The sequence below is a fragment of the Schistocerca nitens genome, chromosome 9 (assembly GCF_023898315.1).
Source record: "Schistocerca nitens isolate TAMUIC-IGC-003100 chromosome 9, iqSchNite1.1, whole genome shotgun sequence".
NCBI lineage: Eukaryota > Metazoa > Arthropoda > Insecta > Orthoptera > Acrididae > Schistocerca > Schistocerca nitens.
Window position 1 is genome coordinate 434,619,331 of NC_064622.1, and position 14,760 is coordinate 434,634,090.

At 36.6% G+C, this 14,760-nt stretch overlaps 2 protein-coding genes across 4 annotated transcripts in view; one reads left to right on the forward strand and one right to left on the reverse strand.

Annotated features, from left to right (window-relative positions):
• Nucleotides 1–6,657, reverse strand: part of LOC126202952 (protein ABHD11-like) — a 70,141-nt gene extending 63,484 nt beyond the window's left edge. Inside the window, exons 1-3 of one of the 2 annotated variants that reach the window (XM_049937069.1) lie at nt 6,410–6,657; nt 6,183–6,330; nt 5,932–6,105 (exon numbers count right to left, since the gene is read on the reverse strand). In XM_049937069.1, coding sequence (XP_049793026.1) covers nt 5,932–6,105; nt 6,183–6,330; nt 6,410–6,549 — 462 coding nt within the window. In that variant the 5' untranslated portion in view covers nt 6,550–6,657. The remainder of the gene's footprint in view (nt 1–5,931; nt 6,106–6,182; nt 6,331–6,409) is intronic. The other variant, XM_049937067.1, reaches the window with a different exon arrangement.
• A 19-nt stretch (nt 6,658–6,676) lies between these two features.
• The window catches only part of LOC126202953 (ras-related protein Rab-35), a 90,901-nt gene continuing 82,817 nt past the window's right edge, over nt 6,677–14,760 (forward strand). The window contains exons 1-5 of one of the 2 annotated variants that reach the window (XM_049937071.1): nt 6,677–6,904; nt 7,018–7,192; nt 7,270–7,394; nt 8,257–8,381; nt 8,759–8,909. In XM_049937071.1, the coding sequence (XP_049793028.1) occupies nt 6,853–6,904; nt 7,018–7,192; nt 7,270–7,394; nt 8,257–8,381; nt 8,759–8,884 (603 nt within the window). In that variant the 5' untranslated portion in view covers nt 6,677–6,852 and the 3' untranslated portion in view covers nt 8,885–8,909. The remainder of the gene's footprint in view (nt 6,905–7,017; nt 7,193–7,269; nt 7,395–8,256; nt 8,382–8,758; nt 8,910–14,760) is intronic. The other variant, XM_049937070.1, reaches the window with a different exon arrangement.

The following is a 14,760-nucleotide window of genomic DNA, read 5'->3' on the forward strand; positions in this document are numbered from 1 at the left end:
TCCTGTATTGCAATCATGAATCCTTCCATCTCACTGTATATATTGCCTTTTCTTAGCCATGTGTTGGATGCGTCTTGATCAATGTGTGGCTGTGTTAGATGATATGGGTGCTTGCCATGTAGTGTTTTCTTTTTCCAATTTACTTTCTTCGTATCTGTTGATCTTATGTGATCTAAATGGTTATAGAAGCGGTTATAAAATTGCAGTGGTGTAGCCGATGTATTTATATGAGTGACTGCTTTGTGTATTTTGCTAGTTTCTGCTCGTTCTAGAAAGAATTTTCTTAAACTGTCTACCTATCCATAATGTAGGTTTTTTATATCGATAAATCCCCTTCCTTTCTGCTTAATGTGAATCTTTCTGTTGCTGAATGTATGTGATTTATTCTATATTTGTGGCACTGTGATCGTGTAAGTGTATTGAGTGCTTCTAGGTCTGTGTTACTCCATTTCACTACTCCAAATGAGTAGGTCAATATTGGTATGGCATAAGTATTTATAGCTTTTGTCTTGTTTCTTGCTGTCAATTCTGTTTTCAATATTTTTGTTAGTCTTTGTCTATATTTTTCTTTTAGTTCTTCTTTAATATTTGTATTATCTATTCCTATTTTTTGTCTGTATCCTAGATATTTATAGGCATCTGTTTTCTCCATCACTTCTATGCAGTCGCTATGGTTATCCAATATGTAATCTTCTTGTTTAGTGTGTTTTCCCTTGACTATGCTATTTTTCTTACATTTGTCTGTTCCAAAAGCCATATTTATATCATTGCTGAATACGTCTGTTATCTTTAGTAATTGGTTGAGTTGTTGATTTGTCGCTGCCAATAGTTTTAGATCATCCAAGAATAGCAAATGTGTGATTTTGTGTGGGTATGTTCCAGTAATATTGTATCCATAATTTGTATTATTTAGCATGTTGGATAGTGGGTTCAGAGCAAGGCAGAACCAGAAAGGACTTAATGAGTCTCCTTGGTATATACCACGCTTAATCTGTATTGGCTGTGATGTGATATTATTTGAATTTGTTTGAATATTAAGTGTGGTTTTCCAGTTTTTCATTACTATGTTTAGGAACTGTATCAATTTAGGATCTATTTTGTATATTTCCAATATTTGTAGTAACCATGAGTGGGGTACACTATCAAAAGCTTTTTGGTAATCAATGTATGCGTAGTGTAGCGACCTTTGTTTATTTTTAGCTTGATATGTCACCTCTGCATCTATTATCAGTTGCTCTTTACATCCTCGTGCTCCTTTGCAACAGACTTTTTGTTCTTCATTTATAATTTTGTTCTGTGTTGTATGTGTCATTAATTTCTGTGTAATGACTGAAGTTAATATTTTGTATATTGTTGGTAGGCATGTTATGGGACGATATTTAGCTGGGTTTGCTGTGTCTGCTTGATCTTTAGGTTTCAGATAAGTTATTCCATGTGTAAGTGTATCAGGGAATGTGTATGGGTCTGCAATGTAACTGTTAAATAATTTAGTTAGATGTGAATGTGTTGAGGTGAACTTCTTTAGCCAGAAATTTGCTATTTTATCTTTTCCAGGGGCTTTCCAATTGTGAGTAGAATTAATTGCTTGGGTGACTTCATCTTGCAAAATTATCACTTCAGGCATTTGTGGTATCATCTTGTATGTGTCTGTTTCTGCTTGTATCCACCGTGCATGCCTGTTATGTTGTACCGGGTTTGACCATATGTTGCTCCAGAAGTGTTCCATGTCTGTTATGTTTGGTGGATTGTTTATTTTAATGTGTGTGTTATCTATTGTCTGGTAAAATTTCTTTTGGTTTGTGTTGAATGTTTGGATTTGTTCCCTTCTATTTTCACTTTTTTGTATCTTTTAAGTTGTTTGGCCAATGCTTGTAATTTCTGCTTCTTTTCGTCTAATTGCTCTATCGCTTCTTGTTGTGAGATTTTACCTAACCTTTTTCGGTTTTTTTCTGACATTTCATTTCTTATAAATTGTGTTAGCTGTCCGATGTCTTTTCTCAGTTTTTCTATCCTGATCTGTAGCCTGTGTTGCCATGCTGGTTTTGTGGGTTTCTTCTGTGTGTTAGTTGGTTCTGATCTCTGCCTAGTGTGTATATTTAGTGTAGTGAGTGCTCCTATATAAACCAGTAGTTGTAACTCTTCCATAGTTGTATTTTCATTTATTTTGTTGTGTATGATTGTGTTGATAGTTTTTATTGTTGTTTCGACTTGTGGGTTATTTGGCGGTCTATGCAAGAATGGTCTAATGTCTGTATTTGTGTCTTTGTATTCTATATATGTCAGCCGAGATTTTTCTTCTATATCTAACATGTGTGTCACTTCATGTTCTATTTATTATTATCGTTATTATTATTATTATTATTATTGTGGTAATTATTATTAGACTATTTACAAACTCTTGCAGACAGGGACGTATATCCCTTGACTTGGAGCTGAACTGATATGGAAAAAGTGTCAGTTGGATAAAATAGCTTTAATCCATAACACCAGTGTGGCACAGGCACTCAATTTCTCAGACTTTTTAATAAAAGAGGCAATCGCAATTAGCATTTTAAATAAGATGGACAGAGGCTTTAGTTTATCTGAAGTGTGCGATCTAGTGCTCAATTTGTTTAAATCACATCAGAATATAATTCAATGCTGTTTTTACTCTACAACTACATAAAAATAAAGTCTCAAACTACTGTGATGTGCACGGCAGAGGGTACTTAGCACGGTACCATGTGTTAAGGTTTCTTCCCATTCCAATGGAGTGCAGCAATAATGACTCAAATCTCTCTGTACCTGCTGAAATTACCCTAATTATGCTCTTTTGTGCATCAAACAAATCTGTGACCACTTGTACCACAGTTCTTTGCATACATTTGGTACACTCTTTTCAATCATATTTGGTACAGGGCCCAACAATTGAGCAATATTGTAAGATGTGCTGCACAATTGATCTGTACACAGCGTCCTTCATAGACTGACTGCATTTTCCCAGTCTCCTGCCAATGAACCACAGTTCTCACTCTGTGAATCATTGATATTGCAGTCGTAGGAAGCACTCTTTTTGTTTGTTAAATGCATAATTTACATTGCTGGACATTTATCGCAAGTTACAAATCTTTGCAACACTTTGAAATCTTACCAAAATATGAGAATATTTATGGTCCATATGAACAGGAGTTGGGTGTATGTGTAGTTTAAGAACTGAGCAGTATATTTCATTAATTGGGTGATTAGTGGTATACCACTTTTGTAAAGTTGAGAAGAATATTCCCCAGTTCAGAGTGTGATGAAAGATAGTCTAAGCACTGACAATATTTGTGCAGTTTTTTTCAAACACGGCTTCACTAACGATGACTGCATCATCAGCAGAGAGGCCAAGGTTCCTATTAATATTATCTATCAGATCATTGACATACAACATGAACAACAAGTTCCTGGGACGTGCATGAAGTTACTTTTACTTCTATCGATGACTCTTCATCAACGATAACATACTGCATCCTGCCTACAAAGAAATCCTTAACCTTGTCACAAATTTTGTTTGATACACATGAAATACTTTCACTAACCATCAATGGTGTGGCACCAACTCAAATGTTTTTGGAAGTCAAAAAATACTGCTTCTAACCAATTTACTTAATCCATGGTTTTCAGGATGTTATGTAAGAAAAGTACTGAATAGGTTCACGTAGATAAGTGTTTGCTAATGCATTTTTAGGTTTAGTGTATTGTCTTATGGCTTACTTATAACCTTTTTTATGGTTTGACATGGTCTTTTGGTTGGTCTTAAATTTCTGTGAGACATACTGAGGCTTGAAGTGCACTGTAAAATAATGGCAAGGCTGAGGCACAGAATCTCTCATTCACAGGCAGGTGAGAGCCCAAATAGTTAACAATGAAATCTACACCCAACATACTTTGAACGCAATCAGAGAAGTTGTCAAAACATCAAGGAAGGAAAATGATAATATTAAATCAACTGTAAACACACAAAACTGGAAATCATATGGAAGTAGAATACCTCATACCTGACTTAAGATAATGGATTTTTGTTCTACGGGCCAGTCGTGTGTGAAAATGTGATTATCGAATAGAAATACATCATAAGCTGTTGTAAATAAAAATGCCGTGCTTCACCAACAGCTTGACTGCAGACATTATTTTCTAAGATAAAATATGAAATTAAAACAATGTATCACATACTCACTAAAACTTTAAGACAATTTCATCATACATCAACATGCGTGATCTACACCTACTGTGCTATCTAACAGAACAAGCAAATTACTTACGAGTTAAAGCGATCTTCAGCCTGGTCCTACTCTTGAAATCCTCCAATCTATGAACTGACTTAGCCCATCAGATACAAGGGAACCTAAAGTTTAAAATGGACACTGAAGCAAAGTGCAATTTGGCTTTTTCTCATTATCACTGGCAGGGATGAAAGGAACAATAACTGACAGGGAAAATGAGAACTGAACCCTAGGCTTTTCGATCTATAGTATGACAGTTACTTACTCCTTACAGAGCCACACTATTTACACTCCTTTTTTGGTTCATTTATAACTTTGTAATTGAAGACGTGCAGCCCTCCCATTTTTGCAAAACACTTCTCTTTTACTTTTAAGACTCACAAGCTGTAAAAGAAAACTTTTGCAAAATAGTTACACTTCTTCAATTAAAAAGTTATGAACAAACCACACTAGAAGTAGATGAATGATACAACAAAAGAAAAAGAAGCAATACAATGAATGAGCTTAACAGGAGACCAGCAATTTCCTGGGTTTCCTTAGCTCTTTGAGTACCAGTGGTTACTGCTTGGAATGATGTTGCAAGACAGACGGGCGTCTAGTAGAATAATGAGGTATTGCTATGAATGTGGTGCATTGTAGCAGTTACTCACAGTGTTCAAAGCAATAGGCAGCATGGATGCCGTGTTACATGACAGTAGGAGATTGTGCCACACACCCCCCCCCTTTTTTATGCTGTATTAACGAGACAAAGTAAGTCTATCCAAAGCTATTGTACATAAATTTGAATCTTTACTGCTGCTTTTATGTGAAGTTTTGAAATGAAACAAGTGTGGCAGCATGTAGTTTGAATATAAAATTTATTAAATTTTACATTTATATTTGTTTGTTATTTAGGACTATAATCTGTTTCAGGCATTGGGTGTTCATAGAAGTTTCAAAATGTGGTATTTTGTCTAGGAAACAAGTGCATTTGCTATCAAATATAGTACACAAATTGATGGCTGGTTGAAAACTATGTCGTAAATGCTCTGAAGAGAAACAACCCACTTAAAACAGTTCAGTATTTGTTTTCTGTCAATTTGTTCGTGTATTTGTTGCTTGCTGTGATAATATAGCTTAGTTTTGAGAAAATTTTTAAAATTATATTCCATAGTGAAATCATCTTAATACAACTGAATGTTTATTATTTTTTGCCAATTTCTTCTTTTATTTGTTCCTTACTATGCTGATAAAGCCTGCTTTTGTGAAAAATGTAAAATTATATATTTTTTTATATTGTTGATATGGTACTCAAAAAGTTAACACTAATTATGTGTGGGCACAATCGAGAATGTGAAGATTCACGAGTGGGAAGGAAACATAAAATAATACAGAAGACTGAGAATGAAACACAAATGACGTACAAGACAAATTTATCATGGAAGAATACTAATGTCATTGCCAAGGGTAATTGGAGCACAGCACCTGCTCGGCTTATAAAATATAGAAAAGTAATGGAGGCCCATTACATCATTCAGCAACGCGACAAATGAGGGAAAAAAAAAAAAAAAAAAAAAACATACATAAAAGCAGAGTACTTCGGTTTCCAAAGCATTCAAGGACTCAAACTGAACAGTCGTAAACGATCAAAGTTATCATTTTGTATTTGTAACTTATGAACAATTACAATAAAATGTGTTTCACTCACGTGCGTTAGAGCAAACAGCATCACCACCTTTCCACCCATACTATGTCCAATTGGACATACACGACCCAGTTTAAGTTCATCTACAAACAGACGAAGATCCTCTACCATATGACCGTATGTCATGTCAGGCGAATGTGCACTATCTCCGTGATTCCGTGCGTCTATGGCAATCACCTGTAATAAGGCTTGCTTGGATTATTTGATCTAGGTTTGAAATCATCTAATATGCGAAAAAAGTTGCATAATTTTACATTCCGGTTAATTTTGGAGACTATTGCTTTGGAGACTGAATTCCAGTTCATTCTAGAGCCCATCAACCCGTGCACTATTAACACGGGGGATCCAGAACTACTTCCCTCTTTGCTGTAAATCGAATATGCGAGGCGAACAGATGTTGATCTGTAACGAATAAAACCTATGATAATTCTAACTCTGTCAGCTAATTACAGTATTAAATTACTATGCAATGTAAACTCACTGTTCGCGGTATAGTGTCTTGTTCCTGCTATTGTAGTTGATTGCATTTTCTATATGTCGATACGCGTTCACACCAAGTGTGTTTTGAATAAACAAACACCGTAGGCCGGCGTAACGTGTAAATACAGAGCCCATTCCCATTGTACCAGCAGTTGCGAGAACTGTGTAACATCAAATTTTAGTTACTGCATACAAATGATCGACGCTACCGATTGTCGTCTGCTGATCAGCTGAACCGGAAGATATATATCTGCAAGTGTGTGCTTTGGGTAGGAGGCTACCTTCCTGTGAAAGCAACTGTCTAGTTATATTTTGGATGATTCATTTTATTCATCTTTTGTTTTTTTATTCTACGTTATCTTTCTTGTGTGTGTAGAGAAGACGACGATAGCCAGGCAACTAGGTGTAAACGATATAAGCGCGTTCGTCGCTTAACCAAACGTAATGGCTAGGGAGTATGACCATCTCTTCAAACTACTCATTATAGGCGATAGCGGTGAGTAAAATACAAACTAATAGATTTTCTGTGACAGTTGCCGAAAATCTTACGAATATGTATGGATGTCTAAGAAAAAACATTAGTAACGTTGTCTTTTAAACACAAACTAGGAGTTGGAAAGAGCTCTCTGCTCCTTAGATTTGCGGATAATACATTTTCTGGCAGCTACATCACAACAATTGGCGTAGATTTTAAAATACGAACAGTCGAAGTTGAAGGAGAAAGGGTGAAACTACAGATATGGGATACCGCCGGCCAGGAACGATTTCGAACAATAACTTCTACGTAAGTATGTCTGTTCAGTAAAATCTTTTTTTCGCGTTATAAAGGTAAACACCGTTTCTTATCTGTTCGTCTTACAGTTACTATAGGGGTACTCACGGCGTAATTGTAGTATATGATGTCACAAATGGAGATTCATTCGCAAATGTTAAGAGATGGCTTCATGAAATTGAACAAAACTGTGAAGTGGTGAACAGGATACTCGGTAAGCTGTTGACACATTAAACTGACTAGATCCTTGCATTCATTCTCAAAATTTCTATAGTATGGGTGCACGGAACTTGACAATATATGTTGACAATAGATGCAGTTGTTATCGTAGAAATTTGTTGCACTGTACGCACTGTTCTGACAAATTTCAAGCACTTAATATTAGAAAAATAATGATTTTCATTTACTGTCAGAATTAGTGCTTACATCATGGTTTTGAGATGAAATTTTTATGTGGTAACCTATTATTGTTAAATAGACTTTTTTCTGTACTCATAATATGCATTTATTTGTTGCTTCTTAAAGTTGAGCACGACATAATTTATATGATGATATACATTTCCCAGGCAATTCATAACTAGACTTCAATTTCTGCATCCAGAATTTGTTAGTGTTGGTAGTAATTAGACGGAAATTAGTATTTCACTCATTAAATGTCTGCTGGATTGATGGCTTGAATATTAGCTGAATGTATCACCAAGGAGAGATACTACTGAACTGAAAACAATGCTTTAACACAAAATAGAAGAAAAATCATACTCCACAATTAGTTTGCCTTTTTGTGTAAATTGTTATTGCAATACTTCTTCTGAACTGTACTAAGTATCCAGCAGTGCACTATAGTAATGCAGTACATGCATTAGCCTTTCAAGCACTTCACATTGCGGTAATCGTGTAGTATAAAATAAAAATATATTTTGCACAGTAACAATTTGTGTAGTTGAAACTGATTTCTTTGTGGTGAACAGATAGCGGTTTGACTTGCAGAAATTGTCTTCATAAATGTACTGGTAATTAAATGTGGAGCATGTGGCACTGGCAGTCACTTTTCAATATTTGTTGTGTATCATTTGCAGTTGGCAATAAAAATGACGCACCTGATAGAAAAGTTGTGTTAACCGAAGATGCTCAGAGATTTGCAGATCAGATGGGAATACAGCTTTTTGAAACTAGTGCGAAAGACAACATCAATGTTGAAGAAGTGAGTAGTTCATTTTATTGTTTTGTTTGTGCTGGATCTTGGGAACTCTGTGGCCATCAAGGATTGCTGCTGAAGAACGCAATCGACCACAAATACTTTTAAAAAGATTTAGTGTAATGCCATAAATGGTTTCAGGCTATCACACCCATCTTTGGATGACTAACATTTCCAGTACGTTATTGCTGCCGATGAGTACTTTAATGTAATTGGAAACCTTAGCCATCTGAACATTGGCATGATAGCTCAATGCAGTTAAGGAATTGTAATAAAGCTTTTACAAAGTAATTGCAGCTTTTTCATCAATAGTTAACTTGATGTTTCTAACTACTGAATTATTCTACCTTTCAAACAGTTATGATAAATTGGGTATGTTTCAGATGTTTATGGCGATTACAAGACAAGTTCTGAGGACGAAGAAGGAACGAAAAGAGAGGCAGGCAATTCAGAACAATGACACTGTAAATCTTCGAAAACCAAAACAGAGCAAAAGGAAATGCTGTTAGCATCCTCGAGTACACCTATAAACAGGTACACTTATGGCTCTGTTATTACACTTCAGAAGCCAGTTTTGAACATTATCTTGTAAGGAACTGATTACTGCTAGAGTGCCTAAAATAATAGGATGTTTTGACGTTACCTCTTTAAATGATAATCTAGCTAAATCTTGTAAATCCTATATCATAATGAAATCATAGATTCCCTCTTCGAGAGAGAGAGAGAGAGAGAAATGTGATTACTATATGAAAATTTTTGCTCCTTATTTGAGCTGCAGCTGTTTAAACTGTGCTAGTATCAGCAAACCAGAGAGAGCATCACAAGTAGTGAAATATTTCTGTGCTCTGTGTTGCTACACAACTGATATGCTTGAATGCACTGAGTAAGGGGATCAATATCCTTTAGTTAAATCATGCAAGAAGATAGGTGGCTCAACAGTTTTCGTCCATGATTGAATTAAAAAATGTTTATCCACTTACTCTAAGAGGTGGTTTTTGCTTTGTTTCCAGATGATTTCATCCACACAAACCTTTGACTAAGTCATTTCACCATCACATTTGATACATTTTTGTCTCGCTGCAGAAATGATTCACTTAAATTGGTCCACTTTATAGCACTCACGCCCATAATCACAAAATATTTCTCTCGAAACTCGCAAATATGTGGAAAAAAAAGAAAACAAGACAATGATTTCAATTTTGGCACTAGAAATACAGTGCCTCTTTTCTCACTTCTCATTGCTTATGTCAGTGAGTCATCCCATTGGCTACATGAGACTGGCAGGTTGCCAACCTATGAACAGTACATAAGTCTATTAGTAATCAGCAGTTCAGTGTACAGTGAATGATGATACCCATTAGGGAAATGGCAGCAAGGGGTGGGAAAGAAAATCAGGTGCTCTCAGTGCGTATGCCTGGGAGCTTCATTTAGCATGTTGAAGAGGCTGTTCTAGCATCCATTGAGGGAACAGTGTGCAATCAATTGCAGATTGAGGCCCATGTCAGAACACACAATGCATGTCATCTGGCTCCAAGCTCTGGATCTTTCCAGCAACTGGCAGAGACGGATGAAAAGATCAACCTTGCTCGCAGAGTATCAGCAGAGCTTGCAATTTGCAGCATTGTTCCGGTTCTGAGTTGAGTGGAAGGATTGAACTAGACTTTGAGAGTTCTGTGATAAACTAGGCCACGACTTCCTGAACTTGTATCGTAGAATTGAGAACATAGGGTGTTCCTAAATTGGCCACATGTGTAGTACACATTGGAAACTGCTACTCAAGTAGTTGACTGCTTGTGGGTTGCACAAAAGACTTCTTTTGGATTAGATGACTCCATCTAGACCAGATAACAATAGCTTCCAGGACACAGAAGTGTCAGTATAAGAGCCAAAGCAGTGCCCTTCCTACTGGTGAAAGTATTAAAATCTTGGTGATTAATTGCCACAGCATTAACAACAAAATGCCAGAGTTTTAAACACCCATAAAAAGCAGTGCTCATATAATACGGGTTGCAGAAAGATGGTAAAAATGATTTGGGGAAAATCTAAGTATATATGAAAAGGATACGCTAATGGTAAATGGGGGTGGTGTATTTCCCACTGTAGATCGGAAACGCAAAGCTGCTGAGATAGAAATTGAAACTGCTTTCCAGATTGTCTGAGTAAGACAGTATCAAGGCTGGGCATAAACTTCTAATTGTATCCTTCTGTTGACAACCTGATTCACTTCAGAGTGTAACTCAAAACTTTAGAGAAGGTTTAAGCTCACTGGTACATAATTTCTGCTCATCATTCAGTCAACAGAGGAGACGTTAATCATCCAACAATTAATTGGAAAAATTACAGTTTCGTAAATAGCTGGTGTGGCATGTCGTTCTGTGAAACATTACTAAATACCGTATCTGAGAAATACGTAGAACACACAACTGGATTTTAGGTCCACTTAGTCTGCAAACTACTGCCAAAACATGTTTCACCACCTTTGTCGGTGGAGACGTTTCTTCTGTTTTGTAGAATCTAAAGAAATTTTAAGTAATAAACAATTCTAAATCGGACTGGAAATCCTTATAGAGGCATGAAAGCATTGTGAATATAATTATTAAAAGGAATTTACAAAAGCTGCGGTGGCCGTGCGGTTCTGGCGCTGCAGTCCGGAACCGCGGGACTGCTACGGTCGCAGGTTCGAATCCTGCCTCGGGCATGGGTGTGTGTGATGTCCTTAGGTTAGTTAGGTTTAAGTAGTTCTAAGTTCTAGGGGACTTATGACCTAAGATGTTGAGTCCCATAGTGCTCAGAGCCATTTGAACCATTTTTTTACAAAAGCTGCATGGTTACTTAAGAATGTTCACAAATTTCCTCTTAATTTGTTTATTAAGGCTAATGACATATTAGAAACACCTAAAGCAACAGATGTTATGTTGCAGTTTTTTTACAGACTCGCAGATGCCTTATAAGTCAGTTCTACACGAATAGTTTTCAGGAACGAAACGCTTTTTAACAAAGGAATACAAACCGCTTTAAATATGAATAGTTGATTCTTTGACATAGATGTCAAAGAATGTCATTACCAGAACTCGCAACATAAGCGGTTGCACTGGTCATTACTTGTATGGAACTTGAACGGGTAGGGTCAAACTGTACAATTAATGGTGCTACCTGTTTTTCTATATTTTGGTAATGACAATCTGACGTTTACATTAGAGTCTCGTGTACTTGTATCAAAAATAGTATGTATTCATTTACCACTAAGTGTTTTGTTATTGAATATGACATTTATAAGACATTTATGTCTCTGTAAAAACATTGTATCATCACATGTTACTTTGTCTGTTTATAATAGGACTTCAGATAATCTGTTAAACCTCAAACGTGTCAAGACAGATAATAAACAAATTCATAGAAAATTAGTGACTGTTTTTAAACAACCACACAGCTTTTTTAAACTGTTTCCAGTAATTATATGTAATAATGGTTCTAACAAAATTAAGCGTAAAACAGTTTGTTGTTACCTTAATTTTTCTCTTCCCCCTCCCCCTTTACAGAAACTGCTTTAGGCCTGGTTTTGCCACAATAATTATTACTTAAAAATGTTTACACTTTATGGAACTGAGTAAAAGTGCCCAATGATGATAGCACAAAATGTAGAAACATTTTGGGGCATTTACAGAAAACACTTGTTTGCGAAATACGCATACCTGAAATCCAGTAATTTTGCTGGTAAACATGGCTGCGGCCAACTTCTAAACCAAATTATGTAGAGTAGAATAGATCATTTGCACATTCACTTATGATGGAAAAATATTGCATCTGATGGCAACAAATAGACCTGACCTCTTTGAGGACATCCATACTGAAACTGCTATCAGCGACCATGAGGCAGTTGTAGCAACAGTGATTATCAAGATATAAAGGGCAACTGAAACAAGCAGAAATATTTATATTTTCAGCAAACTGTGCAAAGAGGTGGGAGTGTCATATCTCGGCAAGGAACTCGAAACATTTGATCTGAAGATGAGCATGTAGAGGAACATTGGCTCAAGTTTAGAAGAGTGGTTGACCATCTACTTGGTAGATATGTTCCTAGTAGAACAGTTAATGATGAGAGGGCCCTTCCAACTATTTCATTACTATAAAGAAACTCCTTAAAAAAAAGTGGTAGTTGTTGTTGTTATTGTGGTCTTCAGTCCTGAGACTGGTTTGATGCAGCTCTCCATGCTACTCTAACCTGTGCAAGCTTCTTCATCTCCCAGTACCTACTGCAACCAACATCCTTCTGAATCTGCTTAGTGTCTTCATCTCTTGGTCTCTCTCTACGATTTCTACCCTCCACGCTGCCCTCCAGTACTAAATTGGTGATCCCTTGATGCCTCAGAACATGTCCTACCAACCGATCCCTTCTTCTAGTCAAGTTGTGCCACAAACTTCTCTTCTCCCCAATCCTATTCAATACCTCCTCATTAGTTATATGATCTACCCGTCTAATCTTCAGCATTCTTCTGTAGCACCACATTTCGAAAGCTTCTATTCTCTTCTTGTCTAAACTACTTATCGTCCATATTTCACTTCCATACATGGCTACACTCCATACAAATACTTTCAGAAGTGACGTCCTGACACTTAAATCAATACTCGATGATAACTAATTTCTCCTTCAGAAACGCTTTCCTTGCCATTGCCAGTCTACATTTTATATCCTCTCTCCTTCAACCATCATCAGTTATTTTGCTCCCCAAATAGCAAAACTCCTTTACTACTTTAAGTGTCTCATTTCCTAATCTAATACCCTCAACATCACCCGAATTAATTCGACTACATTCCATTATCCTCGTTTTGCTTTTGTTAATGTTCATCTTGTATCCTCCTTTCAAGACGCTGTCCATTTTGTTCAACTGCTCTTCCAAGTCATTTGCTGTCTCTGACAGAATCACAATGTCATCGGCGAACCTTAAAGTTTTTATTTCTTCTCCATGGATTTTAATACCTACTCCGAATTTTTCTTTTGTTTCCTTTACTGCTTGCTCAATATACAGGTTGAACAACATTGCGGAGAGGCTACAACCCTGTCTGACTCCTTTCCCAACCACTGCCTCCCTTTCATGCCCCTCGACTCTTATAACTGCCATCTGGTTTCTATACAAATTGTAAATAGCCTTTCGCTCCCTGTATTTTACCCCTGCCACCTTCAGAATTTGAAAGAGAGTATTCCAGTCAACATTGTCAAAAGCTTTCTCTAAGTCTACAAATGCTAGAAATGTAGGTTTGCCTTTTCTTAATCTAGCTTCTAAAATAAGTCGTAGGGTTAGTATTGCCTCACGTGTTCCAACATTTCTACGGAATCCAAACTGATCTTCCCCGAAGTTGGCTTCGACCAGTTTTTCCAATCGTCTGTAAAGAATCTGCGTTAGTATTTTGCAGCTGTGACTTATTAATCTGACAGTTCGGTAATTTTCACATCTGTCAACCCCTGCTTTCTTTGTGATTGGAATTATGACATTCTTCTTGAAGTCTGAGGGTATTTCGCCTGTCTCATACATTTTGCTTACCAGATGGTAGAGTTTTGTCAGGACTGGCTCTCCCAAGGCTGTCAGTAGTTCTAATGGAATGTTGTCTAGTCCGGGGGCCTTGTTTCGACTCAGATATTTCAGTGCTCTGTCGAACTCTTGATGCAGTATCATATCTCCCATTTCATCTTCATCTACATCCTCTTCCATTTCCATAATATTGTCCTCAAGTACATCACCGTTGTATAGACCCTCTATATACTCTTTCCATCTTTCTGGTTTCCCTTCTTTGCTTAGAACTGGGTTTCCATCTGAGCTCTTAATATTCATACAAGTGGTTCTCATTTCTCGATATATGAAAAGCATTTCACTCAGTATAGTTTTATTTGGTATGAAGTGAAATTTGTGTCTCGATTGAGGGTTTATTGGTAGGAAGGATGTGTCGTCAACAACGTAGAAGTAACTTTTGGTGTGAAGAAAGCTGCACAAATATTAAGTTAGATCTTGATAAGATTTTGAAGTGGTGCAAAGATTGGCAAGTTGTTTTAAATGTTTGGAAATGTAAAATTGTGCAAGTCACAATATGAATAAAGCTTAATATCCTTATGACTATAATATTAGCGAGTCATAGTTGGAATTGGCCAACTCTTGCAAATACCTCTATTGGGTAACGCTTTGTAGGTATATGAAATTAGATTGTCACAAAGGCTCAGTAGCAGGTAAAGCAGGTGCAGACTTTGCACCATTGGTAAAGGAGTAGGAAAATGGAGTCAGTCTATTAAGGAGATTTCAACACACTCTAGAATATTGCTCATATATGTGGAACCCATATCAATAGGACTAACAGGGGATATTGAGTGTATACAGAGGACAGCATGAATGGTCGC